Here is a 22,018-nt window from a genome sequence, read left to right on the forward strand (position 1 = left end):
AAAAGTAAAGTATCAGTTAAGTATTGCTTTTTAATTGATCAATCTGACTTAATTTTTCATTTTATACTCGCTGTGCAAATGACAAATTGTAATAGTGTGTTAATTTCTCTCAGGTGTCATTCTTTATATTCTCCTGGTGGGGTACCCTCCTTTCTGGGATGAAGACCAACATAGACTCTACCAGCAGATCAAAGCTGGAGCATATGACGTATGTAATCAAGTTATTTAACAGCAATTTAAATATTCTTTCTCTTATTTCATTTTTGCCTTTTTTTCCCTGAGGCAATTGGGGTTAAGTGACTTGCTTAAGGTCACACAGCTAGCATTTTTGCTATTTTTGAATTTAATAATAACTATAGTGGTGAATTACAAGAAAGTCCTATTAGTATTTCTCTATTTTGTTCAGGAAAAATTTGTTATAAAATTAGAAATGCATTATCAGTTATTTGCTATATTTTTTTAAAACTCAGTGTCCCATATAACTGAGAACAGTCATGTTCTAAAATCCAAAAGAAAGAATTGGTTGCTCCTAACTGTGAAAACTCTAGCTCTTGACTCATTTAAAATTACATTTCAGTTGAAAGATTATATTTCATATAGATTTTTTAAGGTAAATTATTTTTCCCAGTCACATAATTTTGGATTATATATAATTATTACCTGGTTATCTTAATCTGGTACCTAACCATATCCTAATAACCATTACCGAACCATCTGAATTTACTGGGGAGTCTGAAATTCAGTACTTTGATTTTTGAGTCTGACAAAATGCCCACTAATATCCAATATAAAGTAGCTACACTTAAATTAATTTGAATTAGAAAACCCAAATATAGGATAATATATATCAAATATTAGTAAGAATTTGCATACATACACACACACACACACACACACACACATCCATCCATTAAATTATAACTTCCTTAAGAAAAGACACAATTTTTCATTTTGTCTCTTTATCCCCTCTTCAGTATCTTGTATAAAGAAGATATTTAATTATTATATATTCTGAGAATTTATATCCTTTGAACTCTGTTTCAGTGGTTATCCTTTGACAAATACTTCTCTAAGAAGTAACTTGCAGATTCATGATCAGTTTTGTATAGTCTTGCCTCACCTTAGCCTAAAGACTTAAAAGGGTACATTAGGAATGCCTTCCATACCTTCCAGATGTAGTGGTCTTGTCTCCTTTTTCAACAGAAAAGTTGAACAGCAGCAATATCTTTATTTATCTTTCCTGTGCAGCACACTATGGTATGTGGTTGAGGGTAGAAACATTTTCAGATGTGTTATGAAAATCCTGTAGTAATTTCAATCAACTTTTCTACATTTTTCCTTTGGAACACAGTTATATTCAATTTGCTCTAGGTAACTGTGTAACACGAAAACTTGCTGTTATGGTTAAGGAGTTAAGCTTCCTTCTGTTTGGCAAGAGAAGTGAATATAAGAGGTTTGAAAGGGTGAGAAGTAAATGATGTACATCCAAAATTCTCTTCTCATGGAAGTATATAGTTTTTGTTGCGTGCATTATGATATGTTAGGAAATGAAGAACAACTTCTACCCAAGGGATGCCAAGTATTACATCTCTGCAAAGAGCCATTTGTACATGCACATTGGAAATAAATTGCTTCTTGTAGAATATACTGACCCTATAGGCTACAGAAAGAAAAATGAATACCCTGAAAGAAGTAATTTCTTAGATATATCACAGGAGCCTAAATTAATATTTATACAAAAGGAATAGATGCTGGAAAGGGAGGTTGGAGTTCTATCTCTGCTAATCTCAATAAACTAGATTCTGTTATACTATATAATCAGAAATAATATAGTTTCTTTACATATGCATATGGGAATTGAATATTTCATTTGTCTCATACATTACTTTAAATTGAGATTTGTGATGTAAAATTATCTTCTCATTACCTTATATAATGCATCATTTAACTGCTGAAAATCAGCTTCTAGAATCAAGATAGAATGCACTATCCTTTATTAGATTTACATAGTGGAATAGGTCAGTGTGTGTTTTTTTTTCCTTTAGTTATTTTTTTTATTAATGATTAACTTATCAAAGCATATTTGGTCACCCTAGTGATATGATATCATATCATGTCATGGCGAAAGTAGACAATAAAGTGACTTACTAATGAATCATCATATTGAGAGTGTGAGGATAGTCATTTTGAAGATTAAGGGAATAGTAGAATAAGAGGTAACAAGAGACTCAGCCATCTTCTGAAAGAAGCAATGAAAATGCCAAAATGGAACAAAAACAACTACAAACCTTCAGTGAAAAATTTTTTAAATTACTTAAATGTGATAAAATAAAAATTCTTCTATAATAGATTAAAAGAAACAATAAAAGTATAGTAAAATATCAGTAGTAGGGCAAGAAAATGAAACTCTGTGATTAGGGAATATGCATAAATAATATAAATACAACAGTAGAATTATTTCATTTGCAGTGAATTATTTCATTGACAGTGAATTATTTCACTATAAATAAACTTAGAGGTAAAACACTGAAAGCAGAATGTCAAAGCCAGAAAACTACTTATATAAAAAAGATTTGGAAACAATACAGACAAAAAATTTCTGGCAGAGAGATCAAGAACTTTGAAAAAACTATGAGAAGAAAAAAAAATAATCTTTCCAATGAAAAATCGTAGAAATATAAAAAATTAGTGACAACTTGCAAAGAAAATTCACAGGATACCAGGAAAAACCTCCACACTTAATTCATCCAATCACATCACTATATTTCTTCAGGGATACAATGACAAGGATACGATCTTACAAAAAAGCTAGAGAAAAAGGCAATACATATAAAAAATTGCAAATTCAATTTCATAAGATTTTTTCCACAAAAATGAAAACTAATAGATAAATCGGGAATATAGTTAAGGAACTTAATTCCAAAAGCATTCTTCTAGAAAAGCTAAATATTCTCTTGCAAAAGAATAACATTTAACTATCAAGATACCATTTTTCTCAGTAGTATTTTATTTTTCAAAACACATGTAAAAATAGTTTTCAACATTCACTTCTTCAGAATTCTGTGTTCCTTTTGCTCTCTCCCTTCACTTCCCCTCTCCTCAAGCAATCTGATATAAATTAAATATGTATAGTTCTTCTAAATATATTTCCCTATTTGTCATATTGTGCAACAAAAATCAAATAAAAAAGGAAAAAATATCATGAGAAAGAAAAAGCAAACAAATGCACAAAAAAGGTGAAAATACAATGTTTTGATCCACATTTAGTTTCCATAGTTCTCTTTCTGAGTGTGGATGGACTTTTACTGAGAAGGGCCAACTCTAATATAATTGATCATCATGTAATATCAAGATAACATTATGCAGCTCACAGAGAAAAGGCACAAGTGCATAACAGCTTTTAAATCTCACAATATATAAGAACTGAAGAACTTAAGGTTGAAAGATATAAGGAAGGGCACAGGCATAGATTATCAGTTTAATTATGGGATTCAACCAGCATTAATTGGTCAAATTTAGACTTATATCATGCTATTCCAAAAACAGAGTTCAAAACAAAACAAAAAAAAGTAATGCTATTTTAATTAACTACTTGAATGATCTAGTTAAGTGTAAAAGGAAAAGGGGAAAAAAAGAACTTTTGATAGGAGAAAAAAATTTGTTATGACCAATACATGTAACAGAAAGAAAAGAAAGCAAAAGAGATACAATTGTATTGTGTAGCTGTTAAAGTTAAAAGACATTTTAGCAAAATGTAATTTAAATTATGTTTATATGCTTGACCTTTTAAAATTTTACCTTTATTTGGATACTTTTTTTGTCAATGCTTAAAATAATAGAAGTTTTTTTAATGATAAGGGGGAAAAACTGACTGCCTTCTATATTAGGTTAGCTTCCCAAAAAAGCTTCAAAAAAAAACCTCTTCAAACTTAAAGCAGCCTCATATATTTGTTAACTGGCATTCAGCTAACATGGCTAAAATCAACTATTTTTGACTGCACCATGACTTTCTCAATCATTTTGTGTGAAGGTAAAGAAAAGAAATTTGGAGTATCAATGCAAGAAAAATGAACTAAATATAAAGTTTAGATAAAAATAAGAATTAATTTTATTTCAGATTAACTATTGAAATGGGTTAGTAATGAATTTTTGAAGTTTGATTCTATTTGTTACTCTCCCATAGATTTTTGAAAGTTTGAAGATTCACTATATTCCTTATATGAATAAGATAAGACTATTAGTGTGAAGATCGTGTATTTTTAAATCAGCAGGAGTCAGGAATTCAGGTTAGGGGAAAATCGTCAGTCTTTATTCTCAGTAAAGAAGGATCGGAGGTGGAAGAGAATCGGCGATAGCAATGTGTGCAGCTGAGTCAAGAAGCTAGCTCGACCAGCAGCCACACAACCAGCAGCTCGGAGTCTTGAACCCAGGCCCAATCTCTCCCAGCTTCTCTTCCTGTCTCCCTCTCTGCCTCCACCCACCAAAATCGTCATTTCCTATACAACACATCAGGACTTGCACGGAGAGTGGGCAGGGACCATTCTTTATCCAATCATGTATATTAATAGAGTATAGCCCAATTACTATTTAGCCTCATATACTTGGGACCTCAGTGCATCAACTCAAACCTCAGCCCATTACATCTTAGCTTATCTCTGTTGTGTTATTACACATTGCTTCTCAGAAAACTACTACATAATATCATTTTAAGGCAAAACAGTGTTTCAAGATATAGGGCTTTCAAGTTATTTTTTAATTTTTGGAATTTTGTCATATCTATACCATGCTGACTGCTTCATCAGTTATTCTATTCTTCCATATATGTATGTGTGTGTATATATATATATATTTGTGGATGTAAATGCATTTCACACCCATATAAATTAACTTCACAGAGTATCAATTTGTTCAATTTGTTATCCTTTCTATTGAATTCAGTCATATTTTTTCTCTTTTTGCAAATTTATATTTTTTAAGTTTCCATCACCAGAGTGGGATACTGTGACTCCTGAAGCCAAAGACCTTATCAATAAAATGCTTACTATCAATCCTGCCAAACGCATCACCGCATCTGAGGCACTGAAACATCCATGGATCTGTGTAAGTTATGGTTTTTTAAACCATCAACATTGGCAAAGCCAGATATACCATCCTCCAATATCAGTCATACATTCAGACAAATTTGTTTATGTATGCCTCATTTGAAATAAATTATTTTAAATCTTCAGAGCTTAGAGGGACTTTAATAGTCATTATATTTAATTGCCTCATTTTGTAGATATCTGGCACTCTTGCATTTGGACTTGAATGTTATGACTCTTGATCTATTTAGTCTGCCACAAATGCCATAAAAGTTTTAGGTCTGGAAGTTGCTTTAAAAGTTACCTGGTAAAGTATGTTAAAAATAAAGAAATTGAGGTTGAGATAGGTTAATTGACTAGCCAATAATAATACTTAATAATTGCAATTATAATAAACAAATATAGCTATAATAAATATAACTACAACAAAAAAGAAAATAAATAAATAATTCCAATTAAGACATTAATGTAAACTGCCAAATAAATTTTTATCTTGGATACATATGAATATGGGTATTCCCATTCTGAATCATTTTAATGATAAGATAAAGAACAAATGAAATAATATTTATGCTACTGTGTAATGATGAAGATGAAGAAGATGACAACAGCTTTTAAAAACATAACTTGAAATTAAGAATAAAGTAGGTATTTCAGGTACCTGCTAATAATTTCTATTAATCATGTGTGCTTTTGGAACTTTAGAATAAGTTTAAACTTTTACAGAATGGTGTTTTAATAAAGTACAATAGTTTAAAAATAGTTTTGAATATGGTATACAGAAATAGTTTTGAATATAGGAAATTATACATATATACACATATACATACATGCAGTGTATACTGTCAGGAACTGCTTATATTATAAGTAGACTCCAAATGTGTGTAGATATAACAGTTAAGATTATTAGATAGAGTTCTAAATGAAGTTCGGGGGGAAAGATAGAAACTGAGATTAGAGCATAATTGAGGAAAGACCTTTTTTCTTCTTCATTGTTTTGTTAGTTTTGTTCATTGGTGTATTTCTTTATCTATCGATCTAAGCAGTTGGTCTAGTGATAGAGTGCTAGATTTGAAGTCAGGAAGACCTGAGTTTGAATTCTGCCTCTGACATCAGTCAGATGATTCTGGTCAAGTTACTTAACCACTCTGTATCTTAGTTTCTTCTTGTGTGAAATGGAGACAATAATAATTAATTTATAGAATGGTTGTGAGGATCAAATAAGTTAACGTATAGCTTTGTAAACCTTACCATGCTATATAAATGCTAACTAGTATTAATCCCTTTATTATTTGTTTGTATATTTAGAAATTAGCTCTCTTTCTTGACCAAGTTCAAAGCCAGTTCAGATCCTATAGCTCATTAGCCTAGGTGCTCTAACCTTGTCTTGAGGTATCCCCAGATTGGTTCAGGACTTGCTCTGGACACCAGGGCATCTTTTACTCCCTGCAGCTCAGAATATCCAACCTCAAGAGCTCTATTAGCTTCAGCTTCCTCTAGCAGCAAGAATTTTAAGTACAGGAAATAATGCTTGGCTAAAAACTCTTTTTTGAAGTTATTCCTATAAATTTTTATACTTTTAAAAAAGTAAACTATACATAGAAAAAATAAAAATCATCATAATGTTAGGATATAAATAATTGTTTTGTTGAGGGTTTATTTTAAATACTTAAGTAATTTATAGTTAGATTCCTTTAAGTTGACAATATAGGTAAAAAGAATAAAACATGTCATATACCATATAAAGTTTAAAATCATTGTAATCTTTTTCCCCAGCAACGTTCTACTGTTGCTTCTATGATGCACAGACAGGAAACTGTAGATTGCTTGAAGAAATTCAATGCCAGAAGAAAGCTGAAGGTAAGAAAATTTAAATTTTTAAGAAAATATACTTTTTTTCAGGCACATTTAATACAGTAACAACTTGAAGGAGACTAATTTCATTGAAAAAAATTTTTTCTGGAAATATTTAGTGACTGATGGATGTCATTTGATGAAGAATAGAAATTTGTATCACTGTTTTATCTTCTTCTGGATCATGAGCAAGTGGAATATTCATTTGATGTTTAATGTGAAGAGCAGAAAGAGACAGATAGATACCGAAAGAAAGAGTGAGAGAGAAAGTGAAGAACTGGTTGGATCTTTGTATTCACTTCAAAAAAGTCTCTTCTGTCTTTTAAAAACAACTATTTTCCATGATAATCTGGAAATATATATAAGGACATGGCCATAGACTCATATGTGTGACTTTTGCAACAAAGCCCAAACAAAAATAAAGTTAGGAAAAGATTTGAATGCCTTTTTGACCTGGAGAATTTACCTGTGTTTGGCTATATCAAGTCAGAGATCTATCTACAGATCAAATTCTTAACTATACATGCTTGCTTCCTTAACAGGGTGCTATTCTCACAACTATGCTGGCTACAAGAAATTTTTCAGGTATGTGTGTGTGACTTGATTTTCTTATGTACACCTTGGCTACTTGGAATGTCATATTTTGGGTTTTTAAGTCATGTAACAATGGATAGAATTACTTTAATCCTACCATAAGACAGGAAGACTTATTTATTATAATCTTCTTAGGTACAGGTACTATATCACAGATAAAAATAAATTCATTTCAGAAATAATTGTGTTTTAGAATATCATTCTGAAATGCAAGTAATTAAGAATAATATATTTGATATTTGGGGATCACAATTTGGGGCAGGAGTTATTTTCATAAGTCTAAGCACTTTAGAATAGACAATCTTTGCAAATTTTTTATATTTTGAAAAAGTTCACATAAAGTGTGTGTATATACATATGTGTGCATATATGAACACTTATGGGTTTGTATGTGTTCACAAGTAGACACAAACACAAACACACTTATAACTTACCCTTGAGAATTAGGCATTCAAGTTTGAGGCAGAACTCAGAATACCTCACACACAATGAGAATTTTATAAATACTTGTTGACTTGTCTTGATTCAACTAGATTATTAGAACCAAACTATATTATGCTTTAGTTTTATCGATACTTTAGGGGGAAAAAAGATAATTTCCTTAGTCTCTTTTTTCCTCTATGTATAATATTTTTTCAAACTAACTTTTCGAATAAGACTATGAAATGTTTTTTTTTTTTCATTTTTTTGTTTTATCCTTCTGATTATTAGTTGTGAAGGATTAAAATCTCCTCTCCCATTTTGACAGTCTGCTTTCTTGATTAAGACTTTGCAAAAAAGAAAGAAAGGAAGGAAGGAAAAGAGAGAGGGGAGGGAGGGGGAGGGGAGGGGAGAGGAAAGAAAGAAAGAGAAGAAAAAAAAGTAAAAAAGAAAGAAAGAAAAAGGAAAGAAGAAATAAAGAAAGTAAAATAAAGGAAGAGAGGAAGAAAAAAGACTGCAGTAGCACAAATCCCATATCCCTTTCACTTGATTTTTTAATTATGAATATATATATATATATATATATATATATATATAAATATAAGAAAACCTTCCCAAGACATCCTTCACAGAAGTTTTCAACACTGTTTCAAATGATTTGTTTAAATAACAAATACTACATACAATGAGCAAGGCACATCTAGGGGAGGGGGTGGGGGGGTAAGAGGTGAAAAATTGGAACAAGAGGTTTGGCAATTGTTAATGCTGTGAAGTTACCCATGCATATATCCTGTAAATAAAAGGCTATTAAATAAATTAAAAAAAAAAAAAAAAAAAAAGGACAATGAGCAAGGCAACTGAGTTTATCTGTTGTATATATTTCGTTCTTTTAATTTTGGTGTTTTAAATCTGTTGCTACGTTTTGTTGGATTCCCCATTTTATATATAGGTATTTAACATAATTGACATTTATGTGAGGGAGTTTAGTTGTTCCCCCCTCCCCCCCCTTTTTTTTTTACAAATTATGTAATAAATATTGTAATCAGTTGTAAAAATAGGCTAATATTTTGTTGTGTTACATTTTATGGTGTTCTAGAAGAGAAATTATGGTGATGACTATTTTTTAAATATATACCATTAGCATGAAGATTATATCTTTTATTATACAGTCTTTTGTACAAATTGGTAATAGGCACAGCTATGTGACCACATGTGATGACCGCGTATTTTAAAATCAGCCAAGATCAGGAATTCAGATTAAAGGAAAATCCTTGATCACTATTTGTGGAGGTGAAGGGAAAATGGCGATAAGAAGTGAGAGCAATTGCGACATGAACCCGGCCAGTAGTGCCTCTTCCTCTGTCACTCCACCCACAAAATCATCTCTATGTCATCTCCTATACAACACATCAACTTGCACAGAGAGTTGGTGGGACCATTCTTTCTCCAAGCATATATTAATAGAGTATTGTCCAACTGCTATTTAGCCTCACGTGCTTGGGACCTCAGTGCAACGACTCAAGAGCTTCAGCCCATTACATCTCCCGCTTTCTTTTGTTTTAGAACACAGGTGGTCATGCCATCCCTGACCTCTCAGGGAGGTGAGAGCCCCCAAGGGGAGGTGAACAACCCTCCCTGACTTTTCAGTGATCACTCAGGCTGTCTCTTTTGCTGCTGGTATTGCAAAAGTGAATCCTGAAAAGGTGCCTACCACAATGTGGATAAAAGACAGGCAGCCAAAAGATTTATAATGGGTCACATCCATTTGCCAAATTTCTTTGGGTCTCAAACCACAAGGATTCTTCCCTGGAGGTAGTGTAGGAGTATGGAAAAGAAGGCAAGCTGTACAGGCTTTTACTATGCTCCTAGCTTCCTCTCTTGTTATTCCAAATTGTAAACATAAAGCTCCAGCAGCCTGATGATATTTAGAATGAGATTCCTGGGCTTCTTGAAATAAAGGAGTATTGACCAACATCGTTAGAAGGCTATCTGCCTTTCAATTACCATCAAAAATAGGACCTGGGAGTCTATGAAAGTCCACTATGAAAGTGGACATGCAAAATATAAATCTTACCTGGATGATTTCGCACTTGTTCTTGAAGTTTCTTAAAGAGCTGATATATATTAGAGGCTACAAATTTTATTTGGGCTGTGGCAATTCTTTGTACCACACCTAATGAATAGGCCGAATCAGGTATTATATTTATATCTCCTGGATAATAAGTAAGAGCTAGAATGATTGCATATAATTCATTCTGCTGAGTGGACTGAAAAGGAGTTCTGACTACTCTCTTTATAGTTAAGTCACGAGAGTATACAGCACAAATATTATATTTGGATGCATCTGTAAAGATAGTTGGTCCTTTAAGAGGAACTTTAGAAACCTTTTCTTCAAGAATCCATGGCCAATTATGTAATAGTCTGGTTATCTTTAATGGAGACCCATGTGTAAAATTTGGAGCCATGGCTAATAAAATTTGCCACTCTGGGATGGTCTCACAGCACACATTAATTTGTGTATTATTATAAAAGGTGTATATCTTGTCAGGCCTTGTCCCAGATAATTGTACTGCTCGCTTAATGGCCTTTAATAAAATTCTAGTCACAAGCACTGGGTAAGGAGTAAGGCTTTGTTCTGGTTTTGCCGGGAAGTTCATCCATTCTATCACACTGTCTCCTTGATGAAGGATTGCTGTGGGTGCCTCTTGTGTAGCAAAAACTGATATTTCCAAGAGTTTTTGAGTGACTCTTTCAACCACATTGGATAAAGCCAGTTCAACTTCTTTCAAAACCTCTTGAGCTTCTTTTGTAAGTTAGTATGGTGAGTTTAAAGCACTGTCTCCCCTTAAAATGTCATATAACGATCGCAACTGATAGGTAGTCAAACCTAACACTGGATGCATTCATTGGATATCTCCTATCAATTTCTGAAAATCATTTAAAGTGTTTAGCTTCTCTGTTCTTAAGGACAGTTTTTGTATTGTAAGCACCTTAGGGTATACTTCATATCCTAAATATTGAAAAGGAACATCTCTTTGAATTTTTTCTGGAGCTATGTACAATTTGTAATTCCTTAGCGTTTCTATGGTCTTTTGTAGACATGCTTCTAACATTTGTTCCTCAGGTGCACATCCCAATATATCATCCATATAATGTAATAACATTACTTTTGGAAACGCTTTTCTTACTGGAGCAAGAGCAGCAGCAACATACATTTGACACATAGTAAGGCTTTTTTTCATTCCCTGTGGCAAAACTGTCCATTCATATCTTTTATAAGGCTCAGTTAAGTTAACGCTGAGCACTGAAAAGGCAAATCTTTTCGTATCTTCCTTATCCAGAGAGATAGAATAGAAACAATCCTTAATGTGTCTATAACCCGAAGAGGCCATTCTCTAGGCAATTGAATAGGAGATGGAATCCTGGCTGAAGAGTTTCCAAAGTTTCCATCTGTTCATTTACTTTTCTTAAATCAGTCAACATCCTCCATTTTCCAGATTTCTTTCTTACAACAAATACAGGGGAATTCCAAGGGCTTAGAGGAGGTTGTAAGTGTCCTTGTTCAAGTTGCTCCTGTATTATATCTAATAAGGCCTGAATTTTATTGCTGCCTAAGGGCCACTGTTCTAGCCACACTGGTGTATCAGTTTTCCATTGGATAGGAACAGGTGAAAGTGTTGGCAGGTCTTCAACAGCAGCCTTGCCTAAAAAACCAAAGTACTCATTTTTAACACTAAGTGTTGTAAAACGTCTCTTCCCCACAGATTGATGGGGATTTTTTCAACTATAAAAGGAGTAAAAACTCCTGTTTCCCCTTTAAAAGTCCATCTCATAGGGGCAGCACTACTTTCAGCTGCTATTGATCCTCCTACACCAGATATGTAGGTGTCTGCTTTAATCTTTGGCCAGTGACTGGGTCAATTGGCACTGTGTCTATCAATCCTTCCAATGGTAGGCCATTTATATAGATCATGAGCATAGATCAGTCAGCTTTCACAGCTGCTGTCCAGTATATTTCTGTATTTTGTGGCTTGGAGTCAGAATCTGCGCAACTATCACCAGATTGCTTATTAGGATTCTGTATGAGAAAACCTGATGCTACTATTTCTCCTGGGTGATAAGCCACACATGTCTACCCGTTTTAGTGACTGGGATATTATCTATACATTCCCCAGTTTCCCACATCAGTGTGTGGATGGACACTGTTTTGTATGTACTCTCAGGAGGTGAAATGATCAAGCCTACTATGCCTGGAGGCAAGGGATCCATAGGAACAGATTTCCTTCCCCAGGGGGTATCTCAGTTGTCCCAACTGCATATAGCTCTATTCTCCCCAATTGTAATCCCTTTCTCCCATCAGATGGCTTCCTGGCTGATTGGTTATGTCTGGGTACTAGACTTCTAGGCACTCTCTAGGTGTAGCATCAGCTGCCATCATGCCCCAAGTGTTTTTTGCCTTGGGCCCTGTGGCTGGGCCCCTCATCCCATTTCCCTGAATCAGTCTACATTCTGAGGCCCAATGGAAGTCTCTGTTGCATTTTGGACATGGGGTATTGGGTCTTGTTCTCCCACCCTGTTTTCTCATTCTGTCTCTATACCAACATTGAGTTTTCAGATGCCCTACTTTACCACATTGGAAGCATTGACGAGTATCCCTGAAAGTCCCTTGCCAAAAGGGACCCTGTCTTCCCATGTTCGGATCTTGGGAAGTCTGCATCATAGCCTGGCTGTAAAAGACATTTGTGCCCACTGTGGCACAGCGTCTTATGAACTCCTCTAAAGGATCATCCTTGCATAGTCCTAGTATAATTCTTTTGCAAACCTCATTAGCATTTTCCTTAGCAAGTTGCCTTATCAAAATGTCTGTTACTGCATTTTCCCCATTAGTTCTTGTGATAGCTGTCTGCAAACGTCCCACAAAGTCAGCAAAGGGTTCATTTGGCCCTTGTGTTATTTTTGTGAAGGCCTCACTCTTGTCATCTTTATTGTGGAGAAGCCCACGCTTTAATAGCAGCAGCAGCAATTTGCTCATGTGCTGTTATGGAGTAATTAATCTGTACTGCGCCGTCTGCATAAGAACCTACACCTGTTAGTTGATCACAGATGATTGAAATATGAACTCCACTTTGACTATTTTGTTGGGCTTGTATCCTATAGAGCTCACTATATTCAGAAAGCCACAACAAGTTTTGTCCAGGTTCTAAGCATACCGTTGCTATAGATTTGCAGTCATTAGGGGTTAACATTTCAAAAGCCAAATTCTGTAATAACATCTTAACAGAAACTGATGTAGCCCCATAAAGAGTGCAAGCCTTTTTCAGGTCTTTGAGGATTTCTATACCAAAAGGAGCATATTTTCTACTTTCTTGACCTGAAGAGTTAAACTGTTGAATCACAGGAAAAATATGTGGTCTTAACTCAGTTACATCTTTCCTGTCTTCCACAGCTTTGAGTAGTGCCTTTTGCAATCTGCTCATAGGAATGGTTGGATGCTGGGGGGAGGTGCTGGTGGTGTCACTGCCCCCCCCCCCCCACGACAACTCCTCCCTCCATCCCAGAAGGTGGAGTTGATGGAGGAGAGTCAATTATCTGCTCTGTAAGCTGTGTTGAAGCTGCTTGTGTGATGGAAAGTTACCACACCCTTGAGCCTTACTTAAATCTCCATGCTCTGTGGGGATATGGTAATTAATCTGTTCATTGTTTTCCTCATTTTCCTCAACCTTCCTCATCTGGATGTTCCTAGAACTTTTCTTTTTTCTATAACTTGTAGGATTCTTTAAGGCCAACTGTATTATATTGTATACATAGAATACTTCAATGGAAATTGAACAAGGCCTCTCTCATTGTAGTATGCACAGAGCTGTTGCCCGATTAATGTCCAATTATCTGTAGAGATTTGCTCTTCCTCTAAAAACCAAGAAGAGGTGTGTTTTAATGTACCCAGAAGACTAGCTATCTGTTTCCAAGTTATGATTAAGCTTTGTCCTTTAATCAACTTAAGCATGCTTTCTATAGCGCCACTTTGGGGCAGGGATGGGGGTGGGGGTGGGAGTGGGGATGGAGGAGAATCTTTTCCTAACATCTGTCCCATTTCAGCCAGAAATGGTTACTAGTTTAGCCCTTAACAAAGTAAGTTCCCTGTTTTTCTATTAAAATACTCACCTAATTTCCTGGTCACTGGAGACTTCTTAAGTGAAAGTAGGGTCCTTGGTTCCCACATTGGGCGCCAAGTGTGATGACTGTGTATTTTAAAATCAGCCAGGGTCAGGAATTCAGGGTAAGGGAAAATCCTTGATCTTTATTCTTTGTGGAGGTGAATGGTAAATGGCGATATGAAGTAAGAGCAATCACAACACAAACCCGGCCAGCAGTGCCTCTGCCTCTGTCCCTCCACCCACAAAATCATCTCTACTTCATCTCCTATACAACACATCAACTTGCACAGAGTGGGCGGGGCCATTCTTTCTCCAAGCATATATTAATAGAGTATTGTCCAATTGCTATTTAGCCTCACATGCTTGGGACCTCAGTGCAACAACTCAAGAGCTTCAGCCCATTATACCCACATATAGCATCTTTTTTTCTTTCTGTCACATTCTGTCCCATATATCCTATGATTCTAAGACAAATCATAATTAATATAGAGATTTTATATTATTTCTGAATTTCTCATCATCCTTCATTCCCGTCCACAAGTTAGCACAGCAATCAGTTGTAACATCTTGCACTTGACAATACATTTTTATTTCCAAGTAATTCTGTTTCATTGCAATACTTGTTCTTTAAAGTAATTTGTCCATAAATAGAAAGTGTGTTTTTTTCTTTTCTTCCTTCATGTGAAATATATTTCTTGTGAGGTAAGGTCATAATAATTGAAAGGGACATTTCTGCATTTCTCAGGCCAAATCCCTGCTTAACCATTGTCTTCTTTCTGCTTGCTTGCAATTCTGAGTTTGCTTTCCTAATTTAACTGCGTCTGGTTTTCTGTAATAATCTTTTCATTTTTTTTTAGCTCTAGACAGTCACAATTATCCACCATTTTATTGTTGGTTTCTCAAAAACTGATAAAATTATTGAAGATTAAAAATATGTAGAACTACAAAATGAACACTTTAGGGATGTCCTTTGTACATATACCAAGGGGACCGTTGAGATTATGGCACATATCAACATAAAACCAAGTAATTCAAATTTGTATATTCAGGGCTTTATTTTATCCAGATATTATATTATAAAGGTTAAATTCACTTTTCAACTTCTCATATGGGGGGAATGCTACCAACTAAGATCACCATCATAGCATATGACAAAAATTTTGTAACACTTTTACACTTTACTGTTAGCAATAGTGTAAATGTTTGTTTCTTGGAGGATAAGCATAGTTTTAAGTAACTGCCCGGTAGTGGCAGAATGTCTCTGCAACAGGAAGGAAGCTACTGAAAATGTCTTATACATTTGAATTTCTCTGTTTTGGTTGGCTTCCATTATGATTTTATCATGTTTTACGTTGACTTCTGGTTGCTGGTATTTTTTAAAATATTAAGTAAAAGGATTTTTATTCATTTGAAATCTATATGTTCTAAAATAAAATGTCTTTTCCTTCCCATTATGAATGTGAGATAACCCTGAAATTATTCAAGGATTTGCCTAAATTTAAAATAATGAGATGTAAAAAAAAAAGACATTATATTAAATGTAATTTTAAAATAATTTGTTCCTGACACAATAAAAGTAAAATATTTATTTTAAAAATGTTATTTTTAGGACATTGTAAAAGCCTTAAGATATGTGGATGGGGTAGGGAGATGTTAAGAAATCTTATTTTAAAAGGTATAAATTGAGATTTTAAAAAATTTGGTTTTGTCCAGAACAAAATTTTACAAAGATTTCTAGCAAGAGGACTTTAATGATAGTTCTGATAAGGTCACTATTCTCCTAGTGGTGTGAATGAGCACTTAAAATTCTCTCTGTAGTGTCTGAAGAATGAAATCAGCTTTCTGCATTACTATACTATAATATTCCATATTATCTAACTATAATATCCCATATTATCTAACTATAATATCCATTATCACAAACAAAAATAAAAGAAATAAAAAGCAATAAAATAAAACCCTGCTTCTAATGATAATGAAATAAATGAGAAACATTTCTGATAGTATCTAGCCAGTTAAAAATAAGAACTTAGTTCTAAATTCCAAGGCAAAACCAGGAATAGTGATGCTGCATTTACTTATCTTGTAAGCCTTTGCTTCTTATTTTGCACATGGTAGCTCTACAATTGATTGGGTAGCTCACTGAAATTGAATTTACTTTGATGTTACAGCAGCCAAAAGTTTGTTGAAGAAAGCAGATGGAGTAAAGGTAAGTGTAATAGATGCTTTCCAAGTATTTCAGGCTCTGTGTTATTTTTTGTTTCTTTTCAAATGTCATGTACAATTTGATTTTTTTCCCCCAGTATGATTCTGTAAAGTTACAACTTTAAATTCTAGATAATTAAGACTATGAAGGTAATGAGGTAATTTGCCATTTTAAAGAAATAACAGTAAAAATTATGTCTTGACAAATTGATTCCATTAAAATATTTTTGACCTGGCCATTATATGAGTGTCTTCTTTCACTAATGATCTTAATTATGACAATGAACTGATAATCCTAGTGAAAGACACATAATAATGTGTATTTTTCATCAGTTGAAGTGAATGTAAATAATCTGGGAGGGGATATTTTTCATAAAGTCTAGTTGTTTGTCTTTTCCTGTCTCATGTCCTTGGGCCCTTTCCAAGGTGAAAGCCTGGAGTAAGTGTTTTGAAAATCAGGCAAGAAGCCAGTTAACTGCACGCAATTTTTTGGTTTCCTTTTCTCTAAGTTATTCCTAGAAAACAAATGAAATTCTAATCAATAATGTTTTATATCTTTTTCTTCAGGTTTTACTAATTCACCATCTAAATTTTCAGTCTTGATTTTAAACTGAAATTTCCAATGTGATGTATGCTATTTAATGGCTAAGAGGTTTTGGTTATCCAATGAAGTTTTTCTACACAGTTTTGTGGAACTGGGAGGGCTTAACTTGGACCATGAAATTCATGTAGAATGAAGATTTCCAATACATTCCCCACCTAACTTTCCTGTCTCATGTAGTGTAGATCTTCTTTCTGAAGACAAATCTATTTGTGTATTCCATGCTTTGAAACTTTAAGTTCTGCCAGTCACATTATCTTCTTTTCCTTTCTCTTTGACTGGTGAATTCAGAAAAAAGAAATCCAATTCAAGTATCCAGATGATGGTGAGAACCTTTATCTGCCAGACTTTTCCTACTATGAAATATTCACACTTTAGAAATGAAACAGATTTATTGACATCTTACTATATTCTTATCACCTACAAGCATTATATTCATCCATAGTAGTACAAAAATACTTTTTTTTTTAAATAAAAAATTTAAAAACCTTAACCCCCACAGCAGAAATGTTGTTGCCACATTTGGTTAATTCTTTTCACATCCCTTATTTTCCTTCATGTTGAAAGGAGTTTTCTTAGGTTAGACTGAGCCCAGATCTATATCTATTGGGCAAAATGAAGAGATTGCAGCAAACTGTTTGTTTCAAATGTTGCCAATGAGTACAGATCATCTAATAATATAAAGTTCAAAAATCCTAAATAAGTCTAGTTTATCTGTCACACAAGTTATGGGCTTAGCATGCTCATATTACATTTGTAGATATGTTTTAACATTTAAAATAGGCCCAAATAAAACTTAAAATCCTATTAATCTTCACTAAAGGAATTTTCCCTGGATTTTAAATATCAGTGTTAAATCAGGGCCATAAAAAAGAAATAATCAATTTTAAAATTCTCATTTTAAATTTCCCATTATTATTTAAACACTAGATTCATGTTTTAAAAACAAACTAATTTAAAAAATACATAAAAAGAACACCATAAAGGAAACATAGGTCACATAAAATTGATTTTTTTTTTAATCCTACCCTTTGTTAGTTCTATTGAGAGGCAACATAATATAGAAGGATAGAGAGTAAGTTTGGAACCAGACAGACCCAATTCTGATGCCTTCTAACTGTGTAACTTGAGCAAGTAACTCTCTGTATAAGTCAGCTCTCTAAGACTGAAAACTGAAGAGTATGTGCTGACCTGCAATAGTAAAGGGAAACTTCTCATATGGAAGTGGTTTCTATCAATGGAATTACAAACCCAGTCCCTAACTTTTTTACTTTGAACTTCAGTTTTACACATAATTAGTATTTATTGTCTAAAGCAAGAGCATTTTATATTTTGCTGGCAACTATGGTCATACTTAAATTTAAGTCCTAAATTTTTGTTTTAAGAAAAATAAATTTAAATCTTTTTTTAAAAATGTTTTTAAGTATTTTAAAACATTACTGAGAATGAAGATCAAGGCTCCCTTATTTAATACGTGATTTTTTAAAAACTGCTGATGCCTCAGGAAAACAGAAAGACCTAATTTTTCATTCTGGAGAGAATGACTGGATCTTTATGTGTACATATATAAAAAAATACACATATGCATAAATGTATACACACATGTATATGCATACATGTATGCACACACATATATGTATGCACACATATGTATGTGTTTATACGTGCACACACAATATATAAATATAAAGTAGCTGTTTTGTAGCCTCACTTTTTTTTTTTTTTTTTTTTTTTTTTTGCTAAGGTAATTGGGGTTAAATGACTTGCATAGGTCACAGTTAGGAAACGTTAAATGTCGGAGGTCAGATTTGAACTCAAGTCCTTCTGACTTCAGGTCTGGTACTCTATCCACTGTGCCACTTAGCTGCTTCGGTAGCCTTACTCTTAAAAAGAAATATCAAAAGTAGATAGAAATAAAACAACTCAGAAATATGTCCTTAGATCTATTTATTTTCCAGTGACATCAGAGTCATATTCACAACTTGGTGTCTATATATCCTGCTTCATCCTAAAAAACCCCAATATTTAATTAAAAGACAACTATATTTTTGCATATTATTTTTCCTAAATAGGAAACAATTTAGGCACTTATCCTATATTTTTGCTCCCCTAAACATATATATATATTGCTGAGGCAAGTTAAGTGACTTGCCCAGGGTCACACAGCTAGGAAATGTTAACTGTCTGAGGCCAGAGTTGAACTCAGATCCACCTGACTTCAGGGCTGGTGCTCTATGCACTGTGCTACCTAGCTGCCCCTAAAATATTTTTTAAATTCTTTTATGCCAGAGCACAGATTGATATATTAAGATTGTTCACTTACATAAAAATTTAGCCAAAAGCTAGTATAATTATCATTTATGACCAAAAACACATAAGGCTTCCAATGTTTTGTCTTTCTTCCTTTATGTATATGTCACTGAACTCACTGCTATATCTTGTTAAAAAAGACATACATACAAAATAATGTATTTCTAATGACAATAGTATAAATTAATGCAACATAATATAAAACAGTAAAGTATTATCATACATAAATAATTTTGACAATTTCTGACCTCTTCTGCCATTGATAAGTGACTTTAAAAGAATTTATAAAAAAAAAATTTAAGCAAACAATCAGATAATGTTCTTTGTTTGATTTTTACCTCTTTTATTTGACTCTGCTTGAAACTTTAAACCTCTTCATGTGATTCTATGTAAAATATTTTGGCATTTCTTTAGGTGATATATTGCTTTGTTTATTTGTCATAATAATTAATATAAATATGAAGAGGCTAGAGTCCTAACAAGATATCAGTTTCTATCCACCTTCACATTGGTAGATTTATGAATTTTAAAGTATTAATAATTTAATAATCACCCTACCCCTCAGTTACACCCACACTGGTTTCCTTTCTCTCTGGAACTATTGCACATATTACTGCTTCATTTCAATTGCTTGAATCATAGTTTGGTAACCTATGTATTTGGAGTGATTTAAGATCAAATTGGGAGTGATTTAAGATCAAATTGTTTGACAGTAGAAGGAATTTGAGAGAATGTTGGAAAATACTGTTTAACTATAGTAAGGGTACTATAATAAATGAATAACTTTGGGGTTTTTTTGAACACCTATACAAAAACAAATCCACTTTGTATACAGAACATCCTTAAAAAGGGATGGTTATCTAAGTTTAACTCTTGAATAGGCTCATTTAAAATGAAATTTTATTCTTGTAGCAAATTAATCTTTAACAGTTTTTGAACTGTGACAAAGCCCACACTTCCAACAGAAAACTTAAATTCCGAATCAAATTATCTATCTAAAAGATAGAAAGTCTTTTCTATATTTTGCTTTGACTTCAGATTCAGAATAAAGAGAATTGAAGAAGTCTTAATTCAGGTGCTCAACTGAAATCCAGGGAACCAAACTCAGAAACTTTGAAAATGGTTATACAAGCATTGCATTAATCTGAGTTCAGTTTTAAAAGCAGACCCTTTACCTGGCACCTTTTATCTTGGCACCTTGGCAACTCACTGAAGCAGCCAAGGTCTGATTTATCATGCATCCATCATAATTATGGGTACCAGAGACTAGAACTGATCATCAAAGGTGCAGGTCATCATGGTATCTTTCTTTCAAGTTCATGACTTCATCTTCTATTGATCTTGATCTCCATGTCTATTTTCTATATAGACATGCTGTGTTTTAGAAATATTGGCTTACCAGGAGGTTTAAGGCTTGTTTGTTTCTATTTTCTGCATATCTACAGATCAACAGCAAAACCAACGTGGTAACCAGCCCCAAAGAAAATATTCCTACCCCAGCGCTGGTATACCTGGATTCTTCTTTTCAGCCCAAACTTAAGTTCTTTACTATTTTCTGTTGTTCCATTTGTTTTCCTCACCATTGTTTCACTTTTTAAGATGTGATATATTTTTTTAAGTGGTCTGTTCTTTGTGGCTTGTTTTTGTTTTATTTTATGAGGAAATCAGCAGCATGTTTTTCATTAGATTGTTTCATTTCTCAACTAAACATGGAATTAAGTTATGTTGTCGTAGCTGGTCCTGTTTGCATGCTGTGCTAGAAATGGAATAGATTTTGCCTTGAGTACTCTTAGCTCTTCTCCTGATGATGCTCTTAGCTTTGGAATATGTAAATGATGGTTGCCCCAATGGATGACTTCAAGAGGAGCTAAGGGGCTTGCTGTTAGAAAGCATTCAAGTAGGCCTTATTCATATTTCCAGTTTTCATCTTTTGCAGAAGCCAGGAAGGCTTTGGAAAATTTGGAAAATTTTATTTTAATAATAGCTTTTTATTTTCAAAATACATGCAAAGATAGTTATCAATATTCACCCTTTAAAAACGTTGTGTTCCAAATTTTTCTCCCTTCCTTTACCCTATCTTCTTCCCTCGACAGCAAGTAATCCAATATTTGTTAAACATGTGCAGTTCTTCTATGCATTTATCATGCTGCACAAGAAAATCAGATCAAAAAGGAAAAAAATAAGAAAAAACAAAACAAACAACAACAAAAAAGTGAAAATATTCTGTGTGATCCACATTTAGTTCCCATAGTTTTCTTTCTGGATGCACATGGCTCTCTTAAGTACAAGTCTATTGGAATTAGACTCACCTCATTGTTGAAAAGAGTCATGTAGAAGACTACTTTGAATAAGATAAAAAAGGCACTACTAAATCTGAAAAGTCTTCATGTTCCACTCTAATACAGAGTAATGTTACAAAACTTTGTTGGTTGTTAGAAGAACTTGAGCAAACATCAGATGTTATCAATTTAATAAATTGTCAGGCACTGAATTATTTTTAATCTTCAAATTTAAATTATAGAATTTAAGTCTCTGAATTTCAGAATGCTTCTCACATTATACTGTGCTTTGATAAATTCTTTCTAGGAAACCCTTCTCATCTTGGAAATTTTCCTGTAAAGTATCATTCTAAAGAAGCTTGTCACATGTAATTTCACATTCAGGGAAATTTTTATGTAGAGCATTCTTTATTTTACATACAAAAAAAAAAGTCAGGCATGATTGATGTAGTAGTGCCATCTGTAAATTAGGAATAATAATAGTAACTTTCTTTCTAAGATTGTCATGAAAATAAAATG

At 33.4% G+C, this 22,018-nt stretch overlaps 1 protein-coding gene across 7 annotated transcripts in view; it reads left to right on the top strand.

The window, feature by feature from the left end:
- The window catches only part of CAMK2D (calcium/calmodulin dependent protein kinase II delta), a 372,089-nt gene that overhangs the window by 311,801 nt on the left and 38,270 nt on the right, over positions 1-22,018 (top strand). For 4 of the 7 annotated variants that reach the window (XM_031943045.1, XM_031943046.1, XM_031943042.1 and 1 more), the window contains exons 9-13: positions 114-208; positions 4,978-5,100; positions 6,858-6,941; positions 7,478-7,520; positions 16,276-16,313. In XM_031943045.1, the coding sequence (XP_031798905.1) occupies positions 114-208; positions 4,978-5,100; positions 6,858-6,941; positions 7,478-7,520; positions 16,276-16,313 (383 nt within the window). Of the gene's footprint in view, positions 1-113; positions 209-4,977; positions 5,101-6,857; positions 6,942-7,477; positions 7,521-16,275; positions 16,314-20,665; positions 20,726-22,018 lie in introns of all 7 variants that reach the window. The other 3 variants (XM_031943044.1, XM_031943040.1, XM_031943041.1) reach the window with 1 other exon arrangement.

This window comes from Sarcophilus harrisii, chromosome 6, assembly GCF_902635505.1.
Source record: "Sarcophilus harrisii chromosome 6, mSarHar1.11, whole genome shotgun sequence".
Lineage (NCBI taxonomy): Eukaryota > Metazoa > Chordata > Mammalia > Dasyuromorphia > Dasyuridae > Sarcophilus > Sarcophilus harrisii.